General features: G+C 33.9%; 1 protein-coding gene across 1 annotated transcript; it reads right to left on the bottom strand.

Moving 5' to 3' along the window:
• Positions 1-9689: 9689 nt before the first annotated feature.
• Positions 9690-20391, bottom strand: LOC128187963 (T-box transcription factor TBX18-like). Its single transcript, XM_052858688.1, has 11 exons — positions 20080-20391; positions 19196-19390; positions 18988-19086; positions 18684-18856; positions 13450-13649; positions 12965-13193; positions 10876-11149; positions 10621-10782; positions 10451-10527; positions 10237-10340; positions 9690-10124 (listed from the first exon to the last, which is right to left on the bottom strand). Exons 1-11 carry the CDS (start codon positions 20299-20301, stop codon positions 9892-9894), a joined length of 1968 nt encoding a protein of 655 aa, XP_052714648.1. The 5' UTR covers positions 20302-20391; the 3' UTR covers positions 9690-9891.

Here is a 20391-nt window from a genome sequence, read left to right as displayed (position 1 = left end):
CACTGGCGATATTGGCCCGTCTAATGATGATCGTTTATTCATGTGTTTAGATGTTAAGATAATTATTTACTTAAGTGAAATTTGCTTGCTGAATTACGTTACGTAAAATTGAATTATAAGACGCTAAAATGTTATATGCGCCCGAACAGTGATAGAAAATATCAATCTATTTAGCGAAATAGTGTGCATTTCTTCCCGATATGACGATATTTCCCGCTGCGCATGTATCAGGGACTGATTAATTGATATCGCAAATCCACAATGACCAATTTGTGCCGATATAGAGACGGCAAAAAGTCTTAACTGGTGAAATGAGCCATTAATTGAGTTAGAACACAGCGCAAACTTGTGCATTCAACCCTCCACCAAATAAGCTAATTAAATAGAGCTTTGAAGGAGAACATTAGGCGGACTAGTCCGGTGTATGGACTGTTCCCGGTTTTTTGGTTGTACAAATGGATACGTTATCTCCCGTCCCTTGTTATCGCCGCTTTTACCATCAGTACTGGACGAAACAAAGGGAATTCTTCCTAGATACCAAAAGTGTTCTGGCAGCGAGCACCCAATGGCCATGTATAGATGCAGTTCTATCTTTATGACATTTTATGTCTATGCCAAAGTTGTGAGCTTGAAAAGACAAGATTTAAAAAGAAATATTTTCATCCGTATTTTAAAGGAAAATTTAAGCTTAAAACGTTAAGAAAAAAAATTCAGAAAGCACATTGCAAAAAAGCCCTACCACATGTTGAAACTGAAATAAGACGAATTATAAAATTAACCCCCACACATGCTAATCACGTGCGAACGAAAACTTGATGAATGTTTACACGTACGTCATAAAACGATGCTGTTTCAATTTATGGTCCAGAGTGAGAATCTATGGCAGACTTCACTTTTCTCGCTGAAGGTCTTGGCAATATCACGCCATTTTTCTTTCGTTTTTGCAATGACGACTTGAAAATGCATCGCAATCGACATTGGAAATGCTAGAGCTATTAACAAATTAATACCCGGGAGATTGACTGTGTTACTTATTATAAAGCCGTAAAGTCGGGAACACGTGTCGCTAATAACCAACTAGCAACTCTTTGGTATTGCCATACTCGCGTCAAATGTCTCCTTTGGCGATAACAGATGGATTTTACCGTTTTATTAAGACATAATACACCGCCTGTAAAATTCCTCTGCATATTGGTCGCGGTAACAAATCAAGATTCTGCAACTCTGCTTCCCTTTAAGAACTCTATATCACAATCAGGGGTTGCGACCGCTGAATTCTTCAACATCTTTATTGTTATGTTAACATGTCTTGTACACTATTTTAATGACTTGAAGGGAGTTTTATTCGTTCCAGACTGATATACAACATTGTAACAAACTCTCCTCCATACACATATTGTTCATAAACTATCTTCCTGGGATTTATAAGAATGTGTTAAGTTTTAGACGCCATGAATACATGACCATTCAATCTGTTATCATTTTTTACATTCCTGCAGCGAGCATGATGTAACACTATGTCGTTGAACTACTTTCACATTAACTGTCGGGTATTGACCTTGGCAAATGAATTTGACCCTGACATTGTCTTCTTCATATTCTGGCACCGTTAAGTTTATACGACAAACCAAAAAACCCAAACAGTCTTCAAAGACGATATTACAATTGACCGTGGGTGGAGCGCGATGTCTGCTGAAGAACCACACAACCTGTGCCTGTCGGTCCCATAGGACAGTGATGAAAATAGTCTAGTTAGAAGATGAGTGTGCAATGTAATATGTTCATGTCAAATTTCTAGACATTATTATTGAAATTATGAAATTCAGATTTAACAATACCGAACAAACATAATATATTCACATACATCACTGAAGTGACACTGAATCTGACGATGAATTACAGCATATATGTACGTTTTTGGTTTACTTTTCTTACATATTCGCCTCTGTGTTGCATTGCAGTAGACATAAAACTTATTTGGCATTATCTATTGAATTTTATATTATACCTTTTTGAAAAAGAAATCTCATGTTGGTGGAGCTATGCAATACAAGAGCTCTGATGATATTCAAAGAGAGATAACCCCTCTGTGTTTAGTTCTCCCTTTGCAAATGTGATAAAATTTTACATATTTTTAAACAAACACACGGAAATTACATGTAGATTCATATGCAATAACAGGAAGTGTAATAACATTTATCTTAAATAATTGGTTATGTATATAATAAGATGACATGGATTATTTGTCTATTTAAGCATGATGCCAAGAAAAGGATATTAATAAGTGTACATGTTTAAAAAGTATGAAAGACGGGTTATTTATTTACATTTTCGTTTTGTGACGTTTACTAAATTTATTAGTGCACACTTTCAAACAATATTAAAGGGTAAAATGCGTAAGTGGTTTTCAAAGAAATTTCTGTTTTTGTCTTTGATTTCATGATTTGTTTTGTGAAAAGCAATAGTTATATTGATAATAATTCAATAATAAAAAACAATGAATAAATAAAATTCAAACGAATAAATAGATAAACAAAAATAATAGTGAATTACAAATAAGAATTAATAAAGTAAGTAAGATAAATTAATAAATACAAATATAAAAGTTGTGGTAAAATACCATAAAAGAAAACGCCAACATCAACAAAATTAAAATTGAGGTAGTAAAGTCCAAACATTCATTCGTTCTGCTAAAATTTATGATAAGTATTATATTATGTACTTATATAAACAAGGAAGGGGGAAGGAAACACCTATCCGATTCCAATCCAGATGCTTCCTTTGAAAACGATGCTTAAACCACCTATACACTTTGGGCAGTTCTGAATTTTTAAATTTGGATTTGAATTTTGACAGTTTTGAATTCAGGGCAGTGTTTTTTAAAAAAAAAACCTATTTTATCCATTTTAATATTAAAAGAAAATTAAACGATATTGTTTTGAATTTAAATTTGAATTTGAATTTTGACAGTTTTGAATTCAGGGCAGTGTTTTAAAAAAAAATCTATTTTATCCATTTTAATATTAAAAGAAAATTAAATGATAATGTTTTATACATGATTTTTTAAAGATCACGTTGTCATTATTATCATTGATAGTTTATATCAAAGTCCTCAATTTTCCAGGGATAATATTCTGTAACTAGTATATTTTAGCAGCATACTAATTCTAATTAATGAAACCATTGAGTATAGACAGGCTCGTTTATAATTGATATTGCGTATTCACATTGAAACTTTTCTTAAATATTAAAACTATGGATGCCGAATAACTAAGCTCCAAAAAAGAGCAAAGTACATGTATAAATAAAAGTTGTAGATCAGTAATATAAAATTGAATCAGAACTGGATCTATCTTGTAAATTTTACAATAGCTTATATTTTCTACATAATGTTTGCAGTTTTTAATTTATCAGAAAAATGCAATTACAAAAACTGTCAAAAGTATAAATTATGATCATAATTTTTCAGCTAAATAGAAATTTATACATGCGTGAAAAATAATCACAATATTTTCCTGTAATTCAGAAATAGAATGTCAAAAACTTTTTAATTTTATGAACGATAACTTTTATTCAACGTATACAATATAATAAAGATAATACTTTTTGTGCGATTCTATATATGATGATCATGAAGAATTTTCATGTGAAATTTGGAAATAAACAAATGCAAATCTATTCGTTAAGATTTCAAATTTGGTTACTTTTTGCGTGTCAGGAACGTACCAAATTTGAAAACTATAATTAAGTGTTCAATGTTTGTGTTCAATCTTTAACACTTTGCATGTTTGATTGAAATGAAAGTGCGAAGTGGGGCGAAGGTATAGTGTCCCCCAGACCACCGTGTGTGGAGTCTGATCCCGTGTCCCCCATAATTAAGAACCCTGTCAGAGTGGTTGCTACACGTGGGAATAAGCGGAGTGCTTGAATGGACTTTACTGTAATGTTAGGGTAAAGTTAATTTCACCTGGAAATCCGAGTAAGGTGTGAACATTTAAATTGTACTTCAAACAAAAGCTGATTACGAAGCCACCTCAGGGTCAGAGCAGAAAATCAGCGAAAATGAGTGATTGTGGTTCCCTCGTTCTTACTTATCAGGGCCATCAGAGAGGGCGATTTCGACGACGATATGAGCCCGCCAAGATAAGCCCAGGTGTGATGAATTCTAACACATACTGTATTCACTGTCTGTACAAATAGAAGGCAACTGTGGCTACCATGTGTGTCCCACTAAATCCGGGGCTGCTGAAAACCACCAACTGCAGGTGTTGGATTTAGAAATTGTCTTGCACGCTAATCTACCCGAATTTCTCGCTCAATTAACTTGTCAATGTTTACCTTTTGCATGGACGTGTAAAGTTTGCAATCGCTTTACCTGTGGTTCATTTTCTCTACACCATATCAGAAACCTTGCACGCAAATTATAGTATAATCGTTCCCACCTTGTAAATGCAAAGCATAAGATTGTTAAATTGAAATAAAAATGTTTTTCACCTTTTGTTATCATCAGGGAAACCGCAATTTATCATAGTTATTCAAAGAACATGATAACATTTCTTATTTCCGTAAAACTCCTTCGCAACATCATGGAACAAAATATGTTCAATATCTTGCAATTAGGGGATATATCTCGCAGACAATATTTTATCACACAGGGCATGTGCTGAGGACGTCTATTTCCTTCCATGCTCTAGTAAGTTATCAACAATATTACATATTATTAATAAACAGTAGAGATGTTACGTCAAAATTGGCATTTCTTTAACACTGAAAGGTCATCACAAGGAATTAGGGTAAGAGCACCCAGACGCCTTCACCCCTAAAGGATCCTGACCCCCAGTGTTGATGATGTTCCCCGAGTATTGCCGGGACCCCCAGAGGACGGGACTTATCTGCAGCCTCAGAGAAAATCCATGTCTGGTTGTCAGTGCCAAAAACACTTATCGGCAATTAGACACTTCAGAGAGCGGAAACAGAGGCCGTTTGTTACCGTCAACGATGTTCAAACATATTGCATTTCATCTCGTCGAGCAGCGCAATACATTGTAGTTTTATCTTTTATAGATGTAAGGAAAATCACACTTACCTTCACAAGATGCCTTGAAAATTTTCTTTCACTCCCTTTTTGGAGAAGTTTAATTTGAAACTCTTATGGTGTTTATAGAGAAATTGAGAGTATAAACATGTGGTAGTAGCATGTTTGTGATGTGCGCATAAATGGCATTACTTTCACGTTGAAGAGACTGTAGATATTATGCTATGGATTCCAATTCGAAGAAATTGAATTAAAGAACCTTATAGCATACCCTTTTGTTAATCTATTAATCCTCATATATTTGAGTAAAAGCTGAAATATATATAACATCATTTTAAATGAATGAAGCAAGTTGTTTTCTTTCTGCTGCTGCTATATAGATGACACCATACAACGTAACAGATAACAATATATAACTTCCTGTAAATCCGAACAACAGAAAATCAGAAACAATAGGAATATTAGTAGCTTCTGATTTTTAAGGGGCTCGATGATCGTGGGCATTTGTAGACTGTATTAATCTCCTTATGAAGAAAAGCTCTGTATAAAAATATAGAAAAATATTGAAATTTTAAAGCAAAGATTTCTTTAATTTTTCTTTGCTTATAGTTATAGAAATCATTTATAAAAATTTAAGGTAAATCTAATGGTTAATTTATTGACCACTGAACTTCCTTAACATCGAAAATAAAAAAGATAATCCGAAACCTGAATAGAATTTATATATACTAGTATATAGATAATCGCGCTTCAGGTATCATTTTTTTTCCATAAATATATACATGGTCCATGCGAAGTGCATATGTACACACCAAAATAAAAGAGGTAGGTATCGGACACGATTGGAAATCAACCGGTTGGTAATATCTTTGTTTTTATTTGATGTGGGTCTTTTTTTTTATCCCCCCCCCCGCCCCCATTTTTCGAAAATCAATTTTGATTACTTATTTCATTCATTTAGTAGTATTTTGTTTTGATGACTCATCGCTAATCTACGGTGGATAGTATAAACATTTAATATTTTCTCAATCTAATCAAAATAAATTCTCTCATGCGCTCCAAGTAGATCGCTACACAGAGAGTTTTGTGAAGCGATATACTTGGAGCGGGTGAAAGATCTAATTTTATTTAGATTGATATTTTCTTGATAATGGGAATGAATATCTAATATTCTAAAAATGCATTACTTAATAGAATAGATTAAAAACCATGAAGCAACGGCGATGATTAATTCCAAAAAATGTTTCCATTTTATCCCTAATTCTGAACAATACATATCCTGCTCACATGCTCATATCAATAATATAAAGAATTTCGAAAGTCGAACAAAGAGAAAAACCTCAACTTTGATCAAGAGATCGTAATTTGTAGTGTAAAAAAATCTCAAAAACGGGATTGTATTTGAAATTATCAATCTTACAAATATCTGTGATTTAAAGGTTAGCTAGCATTTTGTGTTTTACTCTCGGAGTGGGATTTTAAAAGACCATGAATGGGGGGATGACGCACCGCCTAAGTTAATACTTGTACAAATCAAATACCACAAAACTTAGTCACTTAAACTATATTAACGGAAAATCATTTAATCGGATACCGATCGATGCGTTTTATAAAGTGCCAATCGTTTAATTGATTGTAATCTTCTATCACATTCAGAAACAGGCCCGGTATTGTCTTAGGCCAGAGGAAACAGCTGACTCGAGTCATGGACCCCCATTGTATTCCGTCCATTCCGTTGCGCGGTCCTCTACTCTGGCAAAGAGATATCATCGTGTGCATCTGTCATTAAGGCTTGATTGAAACTTCGGGGATTCTTACCTATCTAGAATTACCTGACAGGTAGAAAACAGGTGTCGATGGTTTCGTTAATGATGATACACGTGGGGAGCATGCGAGAAAACTTTGGGTCATTGCAAGGGAAAGAGCACGTGTTTCTACTGGGATTGAGATAATGGTTAGGTTCAGAAATGACCATGAATGGTATAAAAGCTTTACACGTATAAAGTTTACAAATGTGCACAATATTTTTAAACATTTCTTTGGATAAAAACCATACTTGACTATAAAAGGAATTAATGCACAATTTCAATATTTTTATTTGCTTTGGCATCATATTAAGAAATACCACTTCTAAAAATAAAGTGGTAATATTAACATTTTACAAAGCAATACATTTTGATTATCATTTATTATGGAATAATGCTGTAAAAGACTACTTTTTATGTACACTGTGAGTTCAAGGTTACGTTTAACTTTAGTTTTGCAAAGAATATAAGATAAAAATCATCAAATCAATGCTTTGAGGGGTGTTTTAACAAACGGAGATATTGTACATGCCCAATTAATATACATTCGTAAACCAATATACATCAATAGAAAGCACAGGATAACTTCCAATGACTTCTACATGTTTAGGAAATTATCAAACGTATTATACACCTATTTTTGTCTATTATCAAGCGTTATGTAATAAAATGAAATATCTATTTCAAAGATTTCGAAGATCCAGTTTTCTAGTTTCATTTCTTTTTTAAACCCAACCAATATGCTGTAAATAGTTAGAATTTATATTGTTGTTTCCAAAGCACACTTTGTATTCCACCATTATGTTCAATCGGGGAACAAGTCGTTTTTAAGTATTCTGTGGCTATTTGAGGTATTCAAGTTCACAGAACCTGCTTTAAACAAAATCAAATCCGTAGTTAAGATAAATAAATCTTGATTGAAACGTTGTAAGTTGTTGGAAAAGTATACAATACATGTATGTATAAAGAGAGTGCGAATTTCATAAAAAATATAAAAAATGCAGGTTATACAATTTAAGAGATCACAACGAAAATATACGGGTTTTAACAAAGAGCACGAGTGGTAAAAAGATCCACACAAACAGAAATCGGAAAGGATCGAGGGTAACATTTGCTTACAACATTATTAACTGAAATTATTTCTTAAAAAAAAAGAAGAAAAAAAAAGATTCAGAAGTAAAACTCTTTTAGAATTCAACGCTTAAAACTGCTTAGAGATCAGTTATGTTGATAACTTGTAATGAAACATTTATATTCCATTCGATTTAGAAACTGACATTTTTCCTTTTTATCTTTTTATTCCTCAATTTTACCAAATACATTTCCAAATTTAGGGAAACATCTCGGCAAAAAATTGCATACATATATTTAGGAAGCAAGTGGTGCCGAAATAATTGACCATTCAGTCGCATATATACGATCATGTTTACCTAAGACATCTACTTGGTTGTATCATTATTTATTGTATGCATGGATGTAATGATATATTTTTTATTTAGTATCTCGGAGTAATCCCAAATTTCAGATTAAACACCTACAAAAAATAAACTAGAAAACTTTTAGTTTTAATTCTTATTATTGATTTTGCGTTTTACCTCTGTGTAAACTCATTTTAATGTAGAATTGTGCATACCTACAATGGCTATATAGTAGCAACAACTAGATCAACATCCTTAAACAAATCAGTGGCATATCACCTTAACATGCAGGTCGAGAGTATGTCTCAATTTGAGATATCATGGATTTAATTTGGGTTCTTAAAGCAAACTATATGACCATGATCTAAATACGTTTGAATATTTAAAAAAAAAAACCATTTCGTTGTGAAAGATTGATTGAAAGAAATTGGCGTTTTCATCGAGCAACTCTTCGATTGACAAATATGGATAAGAATTAGAACAATAAATATTTTTTTGCTGTGTTCGCTAATATAAGCAAATGCAACACTTTTTGGGAGTTGATTTTAATCAACTCTCCTATGCAGTTACTCTGGCAAACCGAAAGTGAAACAGTGTTTGGACCTAGGCACAAATCATCACCGCTGACAAGATTTAGTTCTTAAAAATAATCGATAAATTCGATGTAATGTGTCTTGAAGCATTGGTTTTTAAGAAACTTATTTATGAATACCTTGAAAATAGTCAGATGTTAAATAGTACGAACAATTTAGATATTTTTTTGCAGTCGTATGTATTCATACGCCAGAGTTCAATAAAGTCTTGTTTAAGCATCGGCTGTCTCCGTAAATCTCCGACAAGCAGAGAGTCATTCTATATTTAGAGGTCGCGTCATCAAACCATCACGTGATCTTGTGTACACATCCTCTTGTTTGTTGGAGATTAACGGAGACAGCCGAGCATCTGGTTGAACGAGAGTTCATTATTGCTTGGATCCATAAAATTTTTTGAATATTTCGATTACTTATACATAGTTTGATGGAATCAATTCTATCTTTAATCATTACACAATACGATTAATACGGGTTTTTTCTCAAAATTCTTGTCGGAAAAGTCCGAGAATTCATATTATAAAAATGTGCGTAATTCAAAAACAGATTATAAACTACTTGCCAAGCAAAGTAACATTTCGTTGATTTAAAAATGAATAATAATCGATAAAATCAACTCCCGTCAGTACTTCAGTACTTTGATTTGATAATTCAAGTTGATCAAACAGTGTATTATTCTAGATAAACTCTATTTCTCATGGGTAATACATGTAGTTGTACTTGCATATCATTTTCTAACCTCGCCATTATCAAAGATGATCAGAAGTCATGCTATGTTTACATCAAACTGCTTGTTGTGATGTCTGGAAAGCATGCATCATTTATCAAACACCGACTTTTTTCATCAGGTTTTATTTTCATGACAATGAAATCATACATGTATTTTGACTAGAAAATATAACAAATCATATTGACATCCATACATTCGCATATTTAACGTGACAATGTCCAGCACCATTGGTTTCCGCAGCCTTTGATTTAAGTGTTTTTATGCTAATAAGCATTTGGATAAATCCAAGTTTTTAACAATATGAAAAACTGCATCACTTGAGATACGGATGATATCTGTGTGTTGATAGTAACATAGGAGACGATGCTGATTGGTTGACAAACTGATGACGTAGGATCTCCTGATTGGGTAAGGCTCCGGTATAATAGAGAGGCGACATAGGTAGGGACAATCTTCTGTTGATTGAGTTTCCCAATGATGGACTCAGTGACCCGGAGCCCGCCACTAAATTAGCTCCGTGTAACAGAGATAAGGCAAGCTCTGAATCTGAAAAAGAGGAAAAAGCCATGGATTTAAACGTCGATTATACAGTGGAGAAAAATCAAATTTTCCTAAACTTTGTTTACGTCCTAAATTCGCATGCAGACGAAAGACTCACCTCCTAAACCTCGAAAGATCGTTTGTCTTTGTTTGCCCAGTTCATCACTGAAAGGCATCATGTTTGCCTGTGTCTGACTTTGCAAAAGACTCTCCATCGTTTCTCTGCAAAAAGAAATGTACATGTATACATACTAGTACGTATTTTGCCGTTATGTGTCTTTGCAAACTTTAGATCAGTATTCAGCAAGTGGAATAAGCTGTAGTTTATGTACCTTTCTATGTCTGATAGCCTGCTGGAATCTCTGAAACCTTTTGCAAAAGGGTTGCTGTCTATTTTCAACTTTGTAATCTGAAACAGTAGAAAATAAATAATAAATGAATACGAAATTTAAAAAATAATATCATTCAATATTTTTATGTTGAAGTGACTAACTGTTCTCACCAGCTGGTTTTGGTAAGCGGTTACTGCAATGAATCCAGTCTCAGAAAAAGAGAACGTTTTATGGTCGGTCATTTTCAGTGACGTCAGAGGATTAGGTGTAGTTGATGTTTTCCTGATGATGTGAATTCGAGGCTGGTACTTGTGCATGGAATTCAAAATTATCTGGAAAGATTGACAAAAATTCGTAAAGTGGATTTGAGGGGAAAAAAGGCTATGATGAAATCTCAACACTTAATTGTTTGGTAGAAATCTTACATGTCCAGCCCTGTCCAGTACATTGTTGGTCAGCTTAAGTTTCTCAAAGGAGATGATTTGTTTCTGAAGTTGTGCTCCCGTGAAGACGGAGTCTGGGTGGACGTAGATGTTGGAGGGGAGAGGAGGGTCGGCTTTTCCCGCCACCAGCCACGCTGATCGGTGATAGGCGTACCTGTACCGCTTGTTGTCTACGGGTACGATATCCATTGCAACGATGTATTCTTGGTCAGGCTCCAGTCCGCTAAAGGACACGCGCAGAGTAGGAAACATGCGTCTGAAACGAAGAAAATAAACTGTAACCAGAATTTTGGGATAATTATAGTCAGCAAACCAAAATAGCATATAGTCTGTTATCTTTTCCTTCTGAACAATTCAGAGACTCTAATTAGAGATGTAAATTTTGTCGTGGCATCCGTGTCTTATATCACCGTTCGCTACTTAAAACGTCAACTTTGTACAAAAACATAAGACAAATGCTCACACGTCCCGCCCCCACCCATAAACTAGAACTCTATCCTCTTCGCGGTCACACTAAATACCGTCCTCTGTCGAAAGTGATGGGAGGCCGGGGGAGATCGGGTGTAGGCTTTGCGTGAGGGAACTCGTTCCGGTCCGATCTAATTTGTAAATGACAGTTTTTGTGCACAACACCACATCTTTGGAGCGGGGGTGCGGAGATTTAACCTTGCTGTTATGTTCAGGGCTAAAATAGACCAAGTCATTACATGCTGGGTAGTCAAACTCAATTCTGGTCGCCAGCGCAAGTAAATGCATCGTTTGGATGAGTGGTATCGCGTTTTATGTAATGATCATGGCTCCGATTGTATCTGCATTCATGTGTTGACATCTCTAACCTTACACTGAGCAATGCAATTTGGAAAAGGAAAAGAAATTACGGAGAGATTTTCTTGTTGAAAGAGAAGACAAAACAGGTGCTTGTTTTCCTGTAATGTGTAGTTAAGTCTGTAACAATTTGGGACGAGACCCCGGCGTTGACAAGGCGCAGGCGCTGACTGCCCCAACAACAAAGACGACCGATTCCATATTTTTTTTAGGAATCCTGCAATCTATCAGAATGATTCTTGGTAGTTGAATAGCTGATGATATCTGTTTTTATTCAGCCTATCAACAAATGGCCGCTTTAGTAGTCTTAATGAATGCCGCCTTTGTCTTTGTTTGATAAGACCAAGTTAACACTTAGGTCTGTTGACGTGTTCATTATCACATTTAATATCTTTTTATTGTGTCTTCGAATAACAATCGTATTAAATGATATCTATTTCCCCTGCGTTGAACAAACTGTATTTTGAGTCCGAGTAATTTTGGCAAAATACATATGATAAGAAGAACGTATCTCGTGTTCGTCTCTGAATAGCTCCCAATGCGATAGCTGTTGCGCCCAAAAAACCCAGGCTGTACTAAATCAAAATAAACTTGAAGTCCTTAAAGATAATACATGAATTGTTTTGTTGAATTTGACACCAATGCCGAGAATTTTGCTGATATCATCTCAGCATCTCGCGACTCTGTTGTCAATGTCACCAAATATAAACAAGATATTTTGGCCAGAGGCTTCAAGTCCGACATCTCTCGGAGTGTCAATAACATTGTTTCTGCTTGGGTGAAAAATCAATCGGCGATATATACATGTAACGGTGTGTGAATTTGTTCTTGTGGTCATAAAAATGTATAACTAAGGTCCGACTTAAGAGAGACAAATTTATTAAAATGTTTTTAACTGTTCAACGTTTATTCACAACATTAAATATGCAATGTATTTTGAAATTTTTTAATGCTAGGACATAAGTTTTATGGGGTTTAGAATTAAAAGAGTAAACGAATATTTTTGTTCAAAAATTTATTACAGATTAAATCATAAATTATAAATAACTTAAAATGAGACGGCTGGTTTAAAAGAATCTCGAATATATATTTCTTAGTTTATAAATACCCTTATACCCAGCTGTAATTCATGCTTAAGGCCTATTTTAAAAGAACAGAAAGGGTTTGTTCATTTGCGTCCACTTTTCGTAAAACTACCATGATTTTTAAAACGGAATCGATTAAAGAATGCTAAATATCTACAAACCTTCCTGATTTCGTGATGATCATTTCTGTGCCCAGCTCGTGGAACTTCTTCCACAGATCTTTGGACTCCAGACGGCATCTGACGTCGGCCAACTCCGGAGAATCCTCGGCAAAGTGTTCTATGGGAACCACGGGGGAGCCGCTGTCCGAGCTTCTACAAGGGGACACGGAGGGGCTGGGCTGCTGGGCCTCCAGAGATATGCAGGGAAGGTGGGTGTCGTTAATGTCGCCTGGTGAAATTATAAATTCAATTTAATTCAATCATCGTCAAATTTGAAAGAAATTTCAACTTTTACGTCGTCAATTATATGTTTTAACTTTTTGGAAAAAGCAAGTAGATATCAAATTTATCGCTGAATTTTAATAAACGTGAAATAAGATATAATGAAATAATTTTTTTAATTACTGAAATCAATTCCATTAAATTTTCAACAAGATAATAAAGTATGAAATATTGAGAATCTATGTAAGTAAGCAAATGTTTACCTGGTGGTAAATCTGCGTGTTTTGGATTAGTTGGTCCTGAAAATGACGAAGTTGACTGAAGTCCACTAAATGTATCATCCTCTGTTTGTTTTGGTACTTTCTGTCCTAGCAGCGAGTCTATGGAAAAAGCATTGGCCTTCTGAGAGAGTCTGGATACTGGTGACTCTGCTTTTCTTTCCCCGCGACACGATAAATCCATCCTTATAGAGGTATATTTGATAATATTTCACTTTTGATTAAGATTTAAAGCAGTCCCAAGCATGAAATATCAACTGAAACACTTTGCAAAGTGATTAAAATATTTTGGAGAATGCGCACTTTTTAATCGTCTGCCGTTTCCGAGGTGTGAATTTTGATTGGTTGCGTTTCGGTTAACTTACACGGTGGGCGTTCCTCGCTCTCTGCAATGAGCTGAGTCAGCCACCGTGAATTATTTTTCCGTTCCATTGATCTTAAATTAACTTTTTATTTACTGTTTATCAGTCATTGAATTTATGCATGTGATCATAAAACTGAAATTTTACACATGGAAATACATGTATTTATACCAGTGTTTTGAAATCAATTAAAACATAATAGGTATATTTCAAGGATAGAAAAAAAAGTTATTGTTTATATATACCCGGCCGTATTATTTCACAACTCTCTTGAAATCGTGCTACTTCAGCCTTGGAATATTCTATCAAAACCTTTTACTTTTATCAAAGATTAATTAAAAATTTGATGCATGAACAAATATATTCAACAGGCCAAGGACATTATTGTCTTGTTTCGTAAAGTGATCGACAGGGAATAAGAATTTCAAAATTCTGACAAATTATGTAGATAAAACATATGCCAAACAAATGAATAACTACTAGTATTCACTACTTAAAGTTTTATGTTTTGTGATGTTATGAAATTATGTAGACATTTACAAAAAAAGAAATTTTTAAATATTTAAACATAAAATGTTATATAAAAAATGTTTAAATATTTACAAACTTTTTATACGATATATTGCAGACATACCTATGCTATATGAAAATTACAAAGAGATAAAAAAAAAAATTAATGTCAAATATAGAATTCTTCAATAATTATATATATTCAATTTTGTTGAGTATCATAATGTAGAAGACTGTGTGAAATCTCCAACATTTCTTTAATTCTAATTTAAAACAATGGGCATCGTTCTTTTTTTGGTGCTTTATCCAAAAATTGTGTTTACTTATATTGTTAAATGGTATGTTTGTTTAAGAATGTGTCAGAAACAAGCGATGTTAGCGCAGAGAAAAGTTCCCGAAATCACATAAAAACCAGTTTACCAGCAATTGAAATTCCGTGTAAATATGGAAATTTTTTTATACATCGATGGTGAAAACGCGCGAACGACACTTGACATCCGAAGTATGGAACATGACAATACCGGTTCCCGCGCTACCGAGCCGGGGAAGGGGGCGGGGCGGGCTTCACCTGACCATGTATATACCTGTAGATAGTAGCGATAACAGATAATGAAGGTGTCGATTTAGTACAGAAAAGGTGCGACAAATGATGACCCAGGGCGCTCCAGGACAGGCCCTCCGTCATTTAATCCCAAAAATCCAATTTAAAATGGAAATAAAGTTGAGGAGTTTATTAAGATAAAACACATCAGCTGATGGATGTGGGTTTATTTGTCGCCCCTGTTTCCTGCCATTAGGGTAATGAAGTGTTAGGTAACACAGTCTTGATCCCCTCCACAGCACCATTACACTGTCCACTTTGAGTGATCAAATCTATCTGTATATCTGTGTATTTTGATATTTTATTGTAAGAGTTTGCTAGCTCTAAATAATTCCCATGCAAAGGTAATAATTCAAATCTAAAAATCACATATGTACGGAAGCCCATTTAGGACCTATCAAAAAATATTTTTGAATTTGATATAACGAATTCTTGAATTTGTTAAAACGAATTTAAATCGTTATAACGAATTAAATTTGTTATAACAATTTTTAGGAATTCGTTATAACGAATTTAATCTGTTACAACAAATTCGCTGAATTCGTTATTTCAGATTTTGAAAACTATTTTAACAAATTGAATTTGAAATAACGAATTCTTGAATTCGTTATTTCAAACTCATATGCTTTCTGTATATACCTTTTTCACAGATTCATTTATTCATATTCTGAATGGGTTAATTGAGCTCATGTATGTAAAATATTGCAAGAAGGATAAAATAAATGATCACGATATATGGGTATTCTATCAACGTTTTCTTGTTTTTCGTAATTGTGAATTTAATTCTAAATGCACGAAATACAGACATCAATATGTACTTTGTATTTATATACATCTACTGAGTATATGTTTATCTTTACATCATACATTTGAGGAAAATTATTCTTCGTAGAAGATCGGAATGAAACTTGCGCCATAATTATCAAATGCAAATCCAATGAATAAAAAAGTGAAATTACTTACCTTATAGATATTACATGTATGTTAAAATTCATACTGAAGCACTATGGTTGTCCGTTACATGTATTGCGAATAGAGTCATAAGTCGATTTTTTTGGTATCTTTGGTTTGTAATATTTTATAATTTTATTCAACTTTATACAGATTACTGATTCTAATTGACTTTGTATAAAATTTGCAGTTATTTTGTCTGATATATTCTATTCTGATGTACAAAAGTCCATGAAGATATCTCAGCTACATTTAGCCAATTTTGTATTCCCTAAATGTAACATATCTTTTGTCCCTTTTGTTACCAAAAATGAATATTTTCCTGCAGAAACGGCTCAGAAAAATTCCAAGTCTTAGCCGATTTTTTCTCGATTTCTAAAGTACCCGCCATTAGTTCGTTCTAACATTTAATTCAATCAATTTCCTTACGTTATACGACTCATCAGAATACATAACATGACATAAACATTCTATAAATTAATTACCATTGGTAAGTATACAGATAAAGATAGGGGAAAAAAACAATTAATGTATAACAAAAAATTACATTGGTGAACTTCTTAATCTAACATTAAGACAAGCGTGATCCTGTCCAAAAATCACCTTGCATTTTGTTTACTTCTTTATCTCCATTGTCTGTTTGAACCAATTGCGTATTCACGAGTTTCCTGTCATTCCTTTGAATCTTTGGTAACGTGTTTGGTAATTTACAGAAGACGATTTTATTTGTATCTCTATTTTTTCTACCTCATCCAGAAAACACCTCAATTAACGCACTTGGAAAAAAATATGCTTTTCTACTTACTCATGGATTAGACAGTTTGCAATGAAAATTGGTCTGTATGGGTCTAATTGTAGAACATGCTTGTGTTTATTCATTGACTAAAGTAAGTCTTGTTAAGTTTTTTGCTTTCATACCAATCAAAACCTCAAGCAAGTGGCCAAAGGGTTTAGTCCGGCGTTTTGAATAGAAGAAAAATGATATTTTAGGGGTTTTCTTTAATTTTTTGATTAAAACATGTCATGCAAATCGCTATTCTTTGTATCAGCTTTAAAAAAAATATCATAAATACTTCAAATTGTGTTCTAACTTTTCAAAAGTAATCTAATACTCGATACATTTTACACGTTGTATAGATATAAAAATGAGACTTACTCAAGCAAAATAAAATACTATTATAATATACATATATTATCCTTTGATCGAAAGTCATATTAAACTATAAATTAAATTTTACTTTTTTTTGTATTTCTTCTATAGTAACATCAAAGGAACAGCGCGGGAACCAGTATTGTCATCTTTTATTTCAAAATTCAAAAAATCCAACTTTTTATAGTTTTCAACTGCAACTCTTTACCACTAGAATATCTGTTAATACTAAATAAATTAAATTGACAAACAATAAAATAACAACACACCCAAATGTTTTGGAGTAAAGTTCATGGTGAGATTTATACCCTTAACCTGTAAAACAAGTACGCATTTATAAATCACAAATGCAGTTCAAAAAATCAAAGCACAACAAATAAAATGGTTGCCTTTGTTATGTGCTCCACAAAATGGTAACATAACAGTTTATAAAATTGATTTTTTTCTCAGGAGTGTAAATAACTCAGATGGTGTCGCAGATAAACCCATACAGGTGTGTATGTAAATAAACAAGTAAGCACATTCTATGGCAAGAGTACAGAATAAAATAAAAATTTAACCACACTCGAATAAAAATATAGATTTTGTTCAAATTTAAAAAATTAATGACATTCGTACAAGTATCGACATTTCACATTGCAAAAACTTCCTGTTTGATTCAACTCATCAGAACTTTACCAAATTCATAATCCTTTTACACAGAAACGAATATCCATTCAGAGATTATGGATATTTGACATCCTAGAGGAAAGAGAGAAGACTATATTTACCAATAAATCCTGATACAAATGTCATTATATGGGCAGTGACCAAAAGTGAACTAGACCAAAATGGAGATCATTAAATATGTTTAATGGTTTTTAAGATTGTAATATAAAATGCAATATCATAAATGGCTGTCTGATTACATTGAGTATGCGTCCACCAGTCTATATGACTGTAAACAAACATTGTCCCCTAGTACAAATGTACTCTCTTACTTCAAGGCAAACTTCTTTTTTTAACTTGTGTATTCTGAAAATATATCCTTCATAAAAATCTTGTTTTCCTATTACAAACCCTGTGTTGTATTTTATATATAATAATTACATGCATTTTTTGTATTTAGTATGATTACTAATATCATAATAAAAAATATATCTCTTAAAGGTCCTAGATTGAAGATTTGTCAATATTTGGCATCTAATATATTGTAAACAATCTTTTCTAATAAAACTAAAGGAATGAGCACTAAACACCACATAATTTCATTGAAGTAGAACATGAGTAGATAGACTAGTCGGCCACTTCATATGACGTCACTTAGTCAGACTTCGGAAAACACAACAATCTGCGCACATTCATGCACCATACATTTTTAAACTGTCGACACCTGTTTCATATATCTGACAAAATTTTTAACTAACATTAAACACAATAAAAACATATATTGCTGAGTATTTTGAAAATAAACTAACAAATTATGGCACATTTTACAAACACAGATTTTTGAATAATTGACACGGATATACAAGGTATATATATCGTATTTCAAGAGAAGTCACAGATCTTTAACTCAGCTGTAATTATTGAGGATTCTTGGATTTTTGTTTTACTGTGTAAACGTCAACACCCGTGACATACATGTACTTCTTAGTATTTTGACTCTGGTAAAATATCCCGGTCGTAGTCGGGATTCTGTGGGCACTGGGTGCTGCCCTTAGGGACCCCCAACATATTGAGCACCTTGTTATCGGTGGGGGCGTGGTCCTGACGGAGAGACTGCAGCAGGAAGTACGTCTCCACACCGGACACGATGGTGGTGATGAACCCGAACACCTGTAAAGGTAAAACAGAACAAATTCGAGAATTTTACCTTTTGGTTAATATAGATCAATTTTATGTAACAAATGTTACCCATCCATCCCCACTTCACCCTCTTACCCCCACCCCACCCCTGTTATACGTACAGCGGCCGCGGCGTATCCACCTTGTCCACACATGTGAGAAACCATCACTATGGACGCTATCAGTAAGAAAAAGGTGAAAATGGCTCCGATGAAAAAGTGCTGCAATGCGCAAATCAGTTTATCAATAAATATGATACCCAATTTTATCAATAATTGAATTTTATGTTTAACAAAAGATTTATAAAAAATATTTGATATTTTGTCTTACCCACACAAGCCAAGGCACAAATTTCATACACCATTTTTCATCGATAGTTAAGGCAAATATCAAGTAGTTTATGAAGTATGTCAAGAAGACACTGCCTGCAACAAATTCGAAGAACCCGTAACTTGACCCGTACGTGTAATCACACGCTAGATTAGACCCGGCCCATGTGCAGATCAAACATATGAAAGACAGAATCTGAAAAAATCCAAACACAATATTATAGGCTATATTTATATTACGTAGTTGTTTTTCAAGAAGTTCTCCAAAGTAATTTATCGGTGGGTCGGAAAAAACTGAAAAACACTTTCCTCCAAAATCATTGAGGTAATATTATAAATAATGACCCCCCCCCCCACCCCCCAAATCACTGCAAATATATTTTTTCTCAAATCTTGAGTATTTATGCTGATTATCTTGATACATACAAAATTCATAGTTCGATTACATATGTAATTTCATTTAGTTGCCATCAAAACACTTAATGTATATTTATAGCTTGTCAAATTTATAAAATAAAAATAAAAAATCCCGAATTCTAATTCTTGACAAGGGTTGGTCGGTCTTACATGACACAGCTTCGGGCAAAACAATCACGAGCCTTAAATGGGTCAACTAGGCACATCAAGCTTTCTGGAAAGTTAGTCAGAACGTTAACTAGACCCCTAATCCAAAATCTCAGACGTTTTCCTGTTTTTTTTAACGATTTTGATATCGTAATAATTTTTTTTTAAAACCCAGAATAACGTCAGATACTACTAGACCCCGTGAAACTCTACTTCTCCGGTCCTCCCCCGATCGATACACAATCTAGATCCACCTCTGTAGGGCGAATAAAGTTGTTTATAAAAATAAAACAGTGCAGCCCTCCACAATATCCACCTTACCAAATCAGAGGGTTTCTGATCCACACCTGCCTTGGAATGTTGCACAGAATCTTGAATTTCGAAATACCACAGCCATAATAATATTCTTACGATGATGGCGGCCTCGAATATCCCGAGCCGACTCTTGACGAAGGTGAGGTTGATGGAGACACATGTGTTGCCGATACGCCTGATGTTTCCCTGGGTCTCCGGGGACTGGTCACTTTCCTCGGTGGACTGCATCTTCCCGGGTTACACGTGGTGACACAATGAACCTCTCTCACTCTAATGTTGTGTACGCGCACAGAACGTAATTTCCTTAATTTACAAAAA

This window comes from Crassostrea angulata, chromosome 6 (assembly GCF_025612915.1).
Source record: "Crassostrea angulata isolate pt1a10 chromosome 6, ASM2561291v2, whole genome shotgun sequence".
Lineage (NCBI taxonomy): Eukaryota > Metazoa > Mollusca > Bivalvia > Ostreida > Ostreidae > Magallana > Magallana angulata.
Note: the sequence above shows the minus strand (reverse complement) of the source record. Positions and strands in the feature narration are given on the sequence as shown.